General features: G+C 36.6%; 1 protein-coding gene across 1 annotated transcript; it reads left to right on the plus strand.

The window, feature by feature from the left end:
* Positions 1–1241: 1241 nt before the first annotated feature.
* On the plus strand, positions 1242–9467 carry ap3s2 (adaptor related protein complex 3 subunit sigma 2). The gene is made up of 6 exons (XM_041992105.1): positions 1242–1444; positions 2680–2771; positions 3187–3298; positions 5080–5151; positions 8014–8121; positions 8517–9467. The coding sequence occupies exons 1-6, from the start codon at positions 1376–1378 to the stop codon at positions 8640–8642; spliced, it is 579 nt and encodes a 192-aa protein (XP_041848039.1). The 5' UTR covers positions 1242–1375; the 3' UTR covers positions 8643–9467.
* Positions 9468–9583: the final 116 nt, after the last annotated feature.

Genomic DNA, 9583 nt, shown 5'->3' on the forward strand with positions numbered 1-9583 from the left:
TTTTTAACCCAGAATGATCATCTTTTATGAACATCACAGTTATTTTTTTAAAGATTCTTTTTCTTTCCAACATGAAGGAAAGGTCCAGAAAAACATCTTCAGCCATGATTCAACATTAGATGTTTCTGACCATGTCAGAAGTTTGGTTTCTCAGAACAAGTTAATTGTCCTCTTACAGCCTAGAATCTAAATATAACATAAATATAACATATTTGATGGTTAAATTATTTGTTTTTTTGCACTGGTATCAGATACGTTATGAATAAACAACAGCAAGTAAAAACTAGCTACAGGTGATTTTAATTCTACATAAATTAACAGTAACACTTAAAGCACAGAAGAAGAGTTGCACTGTTTCTTACATTTGTTAATGGACAAATATACCTTGGTATAAATGTGCAATAAATAAGCTTTGTTATAAGGTGAAGACCTTGGTCCTTTCTTATTTAATTTAGCTCAGTCTAAGTCCTTTGTCAGTTCTGCGGTTGAGGAACAAATCCTAAACATGTTTTCTTTTGGCACATCCATATTTATGTTTGTGATCTGTTGCTTTTAATCATATTTTTGAATTTACACAGCAGCAACTGTAAATCACAGCAAAAAGAGGTTATAGTTTGTGTGTCATGGCTGTGGGTTTTCAAGGCAGCATGAGGCAGCCAACAAAGGTACAAAGGGTACCAGTAATTATGTGGAGCCGCAATTGATGGTGCATTAGCCACAAAGACTGCAAAATTATATAATGTGTCTGGGGGAGAATGCTCAACTGGCCAACACATGGGGAAAATGATGACTGAAATGACAGCTATATTAACCATGCAATTCCATCATCCTAATCTAAATCTAAATAACAATGTGGACTTTACTAATCTTCCTTTACTGTTACAAGTTAGCTTGGTACATGAGTAATGTGTTTTCTGACCTTGAGAGCATTATGTCTTCAATGAGGATGATTTTATTTATTTATTTTTCACAGTCATATCTTTTACACTAACATATATTATACAAGTCAAAACACTGGAAGTTTATTGCATCTTTGGTGATTTCCTTTTTTTGGGACAAGGATTTTAAAAAGTACACTATATGCACTATATTTGATTTCTATTAATTCTAATAGATTTTAAAAATAAAAAGTCATTCAATCAAAATGACAAAAGAGGAAATCCTTGACTGACAGGGTTAAACTATCACATGCGGAACAAATATAATCAGTGTTTGGTTGAGGTCGACTTCTGCCTGAGGAGACGCAACAGGATGTAAACCACTTTAATGACTTCCGGTTTCTGACAGGCTACTTAGCACTCAAGCTAACGTAATTGAAATATCAAATATTTGCTCATAATCGCATATTGTAGAATAGTAACTCCAAGTAGTAGACATGATTAAAGCTATATTGATCTTTAACAACCACGGGAAGCCGCGACTGATAAGATTCTATCAGTATTTTGTGAGTATTTAAGTTTTTCTGCTCATAACAATAGCATTTTTCTGTTTCTTTTGCTAGCCGTCAAGAGCAAAACGTTATTGTAGATTTGTGTTTCATCACCACCACAAGAAATTTTAGGGCAGTCTTGATTAGTGTGTATTCATAATTGTTTTACACAAAACAATTAAAGGACGCCAGGTAAGACAAGCTTGCTTTAATGTCAGTGAACAAACTCCTGAGTTTCAGTTCTTTACAGTCACGTGTCTCTGTTATTAGACACTGTCCCCATTTGTTTAACCACAAGATTTTTCTTAAAATTACAGATTTTGGCCATTGTTAATTCATGTAAGTTTTACCCTAGAGCTTCTACTTAAGATGGGCCATGGTAATTTTTTTAAAGAGGAAAACAATATATTGGCACACATAATGTCTTATCTCTAATATCCGCTTTATTTGTATAATGACATGCATAAATGAAGTAAGGCTATGACACGACCTTACTTACACGGCTCACTAGAGTTTTCAGCTGTAGATCACCCTCATGTCAGAGTTCCTAAAAAATAAGGCATTTGATAGGGGTTTGTTGGAAAAAGGTTTTTTAATCTATTCCTAAACATTTTTAAGCTAATCCTAAAACATGCAGGTAGGTCTTATAAAGACTGTGTATTATTGTCTGTGGTGATCTAACAGTTATAACTGCTGTCAGTAACGTTGGGTTGTCACAATTTTATTTACTTATTCTCCTGTCTCTCAGCCAGAAGATGGCTGAGCAAATGATGAGTGGAGCATATTGACACACTGAATCTGTCTTTTGTGGTAAAAACAGAGCTGAGTCAAAATGCTCTCCACATTGATAATAATGGGCTAAGACCGCAAGAATTTGATTGAAATGTAAATGATCTTCCCCTGAAGAAAGGGAGTTCTTTATCACTTATAGAAGTTCAGTCACTCAGGTGAGGCGTAGATTGAAACAGTTGTTTGTATTTCTAACAAGTTTCTAACCATGTCTTGTCAGCTTAGTCGAGGTAAACTTCAATAATCCACAGGAAAAACTTAAAAAAGGTGGCCAGTGAGAGAGAGGCTTATGCAACTCTGCTTAAACTGCTTTTCCAGCAAACCAGACCCATATAAGTAATAGAAAAAGGATTGGATGGATAAATGTTGATAAGTTTTATTATTTTCTGGGTTTAATCTGTTAATGCAGACTAGGATTTTGCAGCTTGTTTAGCACTTAGTCTCAACATGTCTTCTTGCAGGCAGAGGACATGCAGCAGCAAATAATTCGGGAGACTTTTCATTTGGTATCTAAGAGAGATGACAATGTTTGCAACTTCTTGGAGGGTGGAAGGCAAGTATTGTTTTCTCTTCTGTTTGTATTTGAAAAAAATAAGCAAATGTACTACCATGTAACCATTACTAGAGTTGTGTTGACATAATTAATTGAGACTAATATTTGTAAGCCCCTGAGCCACATTTAGAGTTTATTTAAACTGATGTCAACACAAAAGCTGACATTAGTTGATAACATACTGGAAGAGCCAGCAGCAGACTGCAGTAGCTCAGATTAAACCATTAGATGGAGGCAAACACACATAAGTTTCAGTCACTTCTCTCAACTGTTTTTCATTGGTCCAAGAGTTTATTTAATCTTAGCATGTATTTACTGCATTTGTTAGACAGAGTGGAGCTGTCATTTCCCTCCTCAGCGTGATTAACATAAAGCCAGTCTTGTCATTAAAATGATTGCTTTTTAAACCTTTCAGTCTTATTGGAGGCTCCGACTACAAGCTGATTTACCGACATTATGCCACCCTCTACTTTGTCTTCTGCGTGGACTCGTCTGAGAGTGAGCTCGGCATATTGGACCTGATTCAGGTCAGCTGCTCTTTTGGATTGTTGTGACAAAACACTTGATGTGACATTTCTATTGTGGAGATCACACATAATATCCCTTTTCCACAGCACCCTCTGATGGATCTCAAATGTAAACATTAAAGTCCCTTTCCTTCATGAAATACATGTTGGTGTCATCTGTGATTACCCTCTCGGTGCTTTCTTGTTATGTTTTGAGACAGAAATCTGACTAGATCGGACCATAAATGCATCACTTTTAACATAACAGAAGTTTGAATTGCAGAGGTGTCATGTTAAAAGTGATACATAGATGGTCCAATCTGGTCAGATTTCTGTCTCAAAATGTCACAAGAAAGCATCGAAAGGGTAATCGCAGATGACATATGATCAGGAATGATAATATGTCATATGAGGAATACAGCAAGTCAGGATATTAAATGAATAAATCAGTCCTCAGTCATTATTTTATCTAGAATAAATAGCTGCTGCAATAAGTGTTTTTCACATTATCAGAATGAGATAAATGAGAGAAAGTTGTTTGAACTGTAACTGAACCTTCTGCTTTATGTCTGACCATGACTAATTTAGTTTGATAAGAGTTCTTGTAAAATAGAAATTGTAATCCTACAGGGACTTACTTTTGTGCAATAATCCAGCTTCCCCTCCTTCAATCAACTGTGACAGTGCAGAGACACTCTTGTCAGATAAAATAAACATTATGATTTCCTTGAGTTTATAACAACTACGCTGTTTTGTCGAGCAAGCATAATCCTGATTATTATAGGCAAGGCAGTTTATTTGTATAGCACATTTCATGTACAGGGCAATTCAAAGTGCTTTACATAAAACAAAAGCCTAAACCATTCTGGGATTTGTAAACAACCAGAAGGGTTTTAAAATCTATTCTGTGACTGACTGGAAGCCAGTGTAAAGATTTCAAAACTGGTGTGATGTGTTCAGATCTCTTAGTCCTGGTTAAAACTCTAGCAGCAGCGTTTTGGATGAGCTGCAGATGTTTAATGCTCTTTTTAGGAAGTCCTGTTAAAAGACCATTACAGTAATCCAGTCTACTGGAGATGAATGCATGGATGAGTTTGTCTTGGTCTTTCTGGGAGACTAAACTTTTAATTTATTATATATACATGTATATTATAGATGCCAAAACACGTAGGAAGGTAGAACTACACATTTGGTACACTAAGATAAATTGTTATTATAACGCGAAGCATCTTTTTGTCAGAAAAATGTGGTGGATTATTATATTATAGCCATAAAATCATAGCCGGCTGAATGACAGTTTTATTGTCAAATAATATATTAAGTTATATATGCACTTTTTGCATTATGTAGGAGAACATTTTTCCAAAAACAGATAAAAAAAAAAAGTTTTTCCATATTAAGATCCTTGTTAAGAAGAGAGCCCTTCTTTTGGTCTTACCTTAACAACTCTCCCATCTATTGAACTTGTAAATCCTTAGATAGTTTCTATCTGGATCTTATTTGAGGATACCAGAACTGCCTCCCAAAGTTGCAGTTTAGAGGTCTACTGCATCTAGAGGATCCTGCATGGAGAGTGTCTTGTTATTTCACACACCAGCAGCTTCAAATACCTGCAAATACCTGCTTGCTGCTCACCAATTTCTCTTGGGTTTTTATCAGTTGCTTTCTTAATGTGATGCATTTACCTGACAGAGATTTTCCTTGATATACCTTTATCTGAATAAACCAGAGAGTCAGTGAGTTAGTGAGTTCTTCTCTCAGAAGGTATTTCTCTATATGACAAGATCATTCTGTTCTTGTAGGTGTTTGTGGAAACGCTGGATAAGTGCTTTGAAAACGTCTGTGAGCTGGACCTCATATTCCACATGGATAAGGTGAGTCGGTGTTTGGTGTCTGCTTGATGTTTTGGTTCCTTTGAGCTGCTCCTTTCCCAGTCTGCTGCTAGGTAGAGCTGCAAGAATATATCAAATAATGAGGGAAAATGAATCATATCAATAATTTTCACAGCAAGCTTAATATTCTCCAGTTTAGCATCTCAGTTAACAAGATCACGTCAAAAGAAGCTTTCTTTGGACGTGTTTTCAAAGTGTTTGGGTTTTTAACTGTTAGCTTCACAAATTACCTGTTTGTTTTTTTTTTCTTTTCAGAGCGCTGTATAGATTGAATAGTAACAAAATATTTGAATAATTTAAACATAAAAAATAATAGATTACCATTCTGGTAATAAATAAGTATCTCAGCTGTAGCAGCACAGAATGATTCGACTGAAATACAAACTGTCGTCAGTGTCAGAACGACGTGCAGTTTCCAGTTGGTACGACAGCAGCAGACCACAGATATTTTAATATGACTCCAAGTTTCTTTCAGTACAAACCTCACAGTACAACTACACAGCAAGTGTTGTTTTTGTTGTAAAGCTTCTTCTGGATGTGGAAAAATGCTTTCTTCAAATAAGCCAGCTGGTCCAATATCTGTCAAAATGATTTCTCCCTACTTGTTTATTCATACTCTGTCTTCCTTCTACCTCAGCTGGCAAAGTTGGCAAATAAAAACACCTAGTACACTCCTCTTGTATGCAACAAGCTGGGGAATAAAGGGGAATTATGATGAGCTCAGCTGATCCAGAATTAGCTCATTTTTAATTTGATGGCAGCAACACATCTAAAAAGTTGGAACAGGGTGATGTTTAGCGTTGTGGAGCATCCCTCATACCATCAGGAATGCTGGCTTTTTGATCTGTTCACTAATAACAAGCTGGATGGTCCCTTTATGCTTTAGTTCGATGGACACCACATCCCTGATTTCCATATAGAATTTCACATTTTGATTAATCTGACCACAGAACAGTTTCCACTTTGCTTCAGACCATTTTGAATGGGCTCTGGTCGAGAGAAGATGGTGGTATTTCAGGACCGTTTCCACACATGGCTTCTGTTAAGCATTATAAAACTTTAATCTGCAATTGTGGATTTCATGTTTTCACAGGCAGTGATTTTTGGATGTGCTCCTCAGCCTGTGCAGTGATTCCCAGTTGAGAATCGTGTCTGTTTTTAATGCAGTGCAACCTAAAGATCACAAGCATCCAGATTTGACCTTCAGCCTTGTCCTTTGTTCCACAAATTTCAGACTCACAGATTGATCTGTCACAGATTGGAGAACTTCTACCCGTCTTTACGTGAGAAGCTCTGTCTCTCTCAAAATGCCTCTTTTTTAATGTCAGATGCCCCCCCAATTGTTTATTTGTGGCAGTTACTTTCCCAGCCTTTTGTTGCCCTGTTCCAAAGTTTTTGAGATGTGTTGTTGCCATGAAATTCAAAATGAGCTAATATTTTCCATGAACTGGTAAAATGTTTGTTTCAACATCTGACATGTTATTTATGTTCTACTGGCAATAAGAAATGGGTTTGTAAGATTTGCAAATTGGATTCAGATTTATTTATTTTTTTTCATTTTTAATAACATCCCTACTTTTTTTTTTTTTTTTAAAAATTGGGGTTTGTACATAAAAACCCACTGGTCCATACAATGTCTTAAACTTATTTAAATACACCTTTACAAGTCAGTTATTTACAACTGTTGCCAAAAGTTGAAGCCCTTATAGACTTATTTTAAATTTATAGTTTTAACCAGTTTAAACTTTTTCTGCGGGGCCTCACTTTGATGTAGGCTGTTTTTGCACACTGGTTAAAGGTTAAAGAACACTAGTTGAAATGTGTATATGGTCTGAATGGGTTGATATGTAAGTTTTCGGGATAAGTTTTACTTTTTTGGGAGCTCTGTATTAGAAGACAAAACTAAAAACAGAAAGACAAACAAAAAATAAACAAAGGAAGCTGCAGCAGAGGGCTGGTAAACTGTGCTAAGAAGCAATCCCATTTATTACTGAGGTCCAGGAGTTTCAGACTTCATGCATTTTATGTGAAAAATATTGTTTATAAAGTACAAGACCAAAGATTTCATTTATAATTGTGGTGATTGGTTGAATAACATTGAAGTCCTTGTAAGAGAAGGTTCTACCTATTGAAGATAAAATATAAAAATATTTAAAGAAGTTGGATCATGCACTCCAAGCCCACATCATACAACTACACAGCTAAAATAAGAAGGGAAAAGAAAGATGCGAGTGTTTAAACATTTCCAGACTCAACAGCACTTTGTCCATCTCATTCTTTGAAACAAAATATCTCAGCACGTCTCAGGGGAGTTGGTTCAGAATTGACAAACATTCACATGAACCCGTAGATGAACTGGTTAGATTTCAGTAGTCAAGGTAACCGACTGCCTTATTTTGAATAAAAAATAAATCTGTGTCTTCTTTAGAATGAATATCTTTAATGTTCATGTTGGAACATGACCCCCTTCTTGTGTAGCTGATTAGACACATGTACAACCATCCTGATTGAATTTTCCCAGCAGGAAATTGATGTCATATGGTGTGATGGGGATTGGCCTGAGGAATGTTCTCAAGATGAATCTTTGACATATTTTTACATTTGCTCTCAAAAAGGTCGTGATATTGTTGTTTTTTCATATGTGGACACACACACACACAAAGGGCTTTGAGACCTATGGAGATAAATTTAGGGTGCTTGAACTCAGGTCTGCAGTAGAAGACAGTTTTATGTTCCTGAAAATACCAAGAATTCCCAAATGAAAACATCAGAATGGAGCTGTGAGTGAGCAGATTGGAACATGAAGAAAAGCCTTGTGTTACCCGCTGTTGTGTTTCCCTGCAGGTCCATTACATCTTGCAGGAGGTGGTGATGGGAGGAATGGTGCTGGAGACCAACATGAATGAGATTGTTGCACAGGTGGAGGTGCAGAATCGTATGGAGAAGTCGGAGGTCAGGCTCTTTCTGCTCTATAAGTTTTATCTTAAAAACTGCAGCTTATTTGAACTTGCAAATTGTAGTATATGTTTACAAAGCATGACATAGACACTGCATGGTTAAATGTGTATTTTTCAATCAAGTTTTTTTTTTTTAATTAAGTTTTTAAGCTCACTTTACTGATCAACTTTAAAGTTAACGTCAGCAGTTCAGTCAGATCTGGAGTCAGAAATGTGGTCAGGTATTTATTTTAATTAAGGGGACACACTGATTTAATATTTTCTGTGCATGCGGTCACTTGATGATTAATCTTTAGAAAATCATTTACAGTGATGTTCTTCATCACCAGAGTAAGTTTCCCACACACACACAGACTGTAAAGGTATTTTCGTGGTGTTTTCCTTGGGCAGGGAGGTCTGTCAGCGGCCCCTGCTCGCGCCGTCTCTGCCGTGAAGAACATGAACCTGCCCGAGATTCCCCGCAACATCAACATTGGAGACATCAATATCAAAGTGCCAAGCCTCTCCCCGTTCTGAAGAGCGCTCCAGCCGAGCTCTGTGGCTAATATGGACAACACTGTTTTTTTAATTAATGTACAGTCCTACAGAACCACAACCGCTTACTCACCGCGTCATTCCAGTCTGGTCACATGTAGAAGAGAAAAGCTGGGACTACTTTCCAGTTCTGCTGTAAATACATGTTACAGATTGCTCCAGTTGAAGGAATTGCACAATAAAGTAAAATTTAATTCTATAAAGCATTGAGCATTAATATTTATTATCTGTGTACCTACTTTTTTTTCTTTTTTTTTTTTTTGTTCTGTTGTTCATTTTTTTTCTCTTGTCTCTGTGTGTATTTTCCCCTGCAGCTCTCAATCTTTGGCATTTGTCATCAGTTGTTTTGAATAGGCTTTAAAAATGTTCTCCTCCTGTCTGGAGTGAGTTTATTTGGACTTCATTCGGTTGACTGTAATACGATTCCTTGGCTTCTGTGTTTGGCTGTAATTACTCATACACCCTTTCTCATGATTTATTTTCCTTCCCTGTTGTGTATTTCATCTCTGACATCCTCAGGATTTATGATGAATATTGCTCTTCTGGGTGCAGATTGTGCACAGTGCAGACAGTGTAAATGCTGTTTGGTTCAAGCCAAGTTCGAATGGGGTGTGATAGGATTGCGCCAACATCTGTTCAGCAAGGCAACAGACTTTAGATTTTTTTTGTGTGTGTTTCTGTAATGTGTTTTTTTGTGTCATGTTTGTTGTATTTAGTAGCCAGATATGATCAGTCTTTTAAGGAATGAAGACATGTTTCAGTGTCATACATTCCTTGCCAAGTTAAAATAAACAAATATACAAATCACTCTAGCTGTGCCTTCTTCTTCCTTCATCAGACTTCTGGCATTTCAGCAGGTACGCGGAGGTCAACCAGTGTCATGTGAAACTCGCAGAACTTTCTGTACCTCTGGGGATCAGACT

Source organism: Melanotaenia boesemani, chromosome 1, assembly GCF_017639745.1.
Source record: "Melanotaenia boesemani isolate fMelBoe1 chromosome 1, fMelBoe1.pri, whole genome shotgun sequence".
Lineage (NCBI taxonomy): Eukaryota > Metazoa > Chordata > Actinopteri > Atheriniformes > Melanotaeniidae > Melanotaenia > Melanotaenia boesemani.

Coding starts and splice junctions, on each gene's coding strand:
- ap3s2 (XM_041992105.1), top strand. CDS start 1,376: ATGATTAAAGCTATATTGATCTTTAACAACCACGGGAAGCCGCGACTG. Junction 1,445..2,679: donor TAAGATTCTATCAGTATTTT/GTGAGTATTTAA, acceptor GTCTTCTTGCAG/GCAGAGGACATGCAGCAGCA. Junction 3,299..5,079: donor GCATATTGGACCTGATTCAG/GTCAGCTGCTCT, acceptor CTGTTCTTGTAG/GTGTTTGTGGAAACGCTGGA.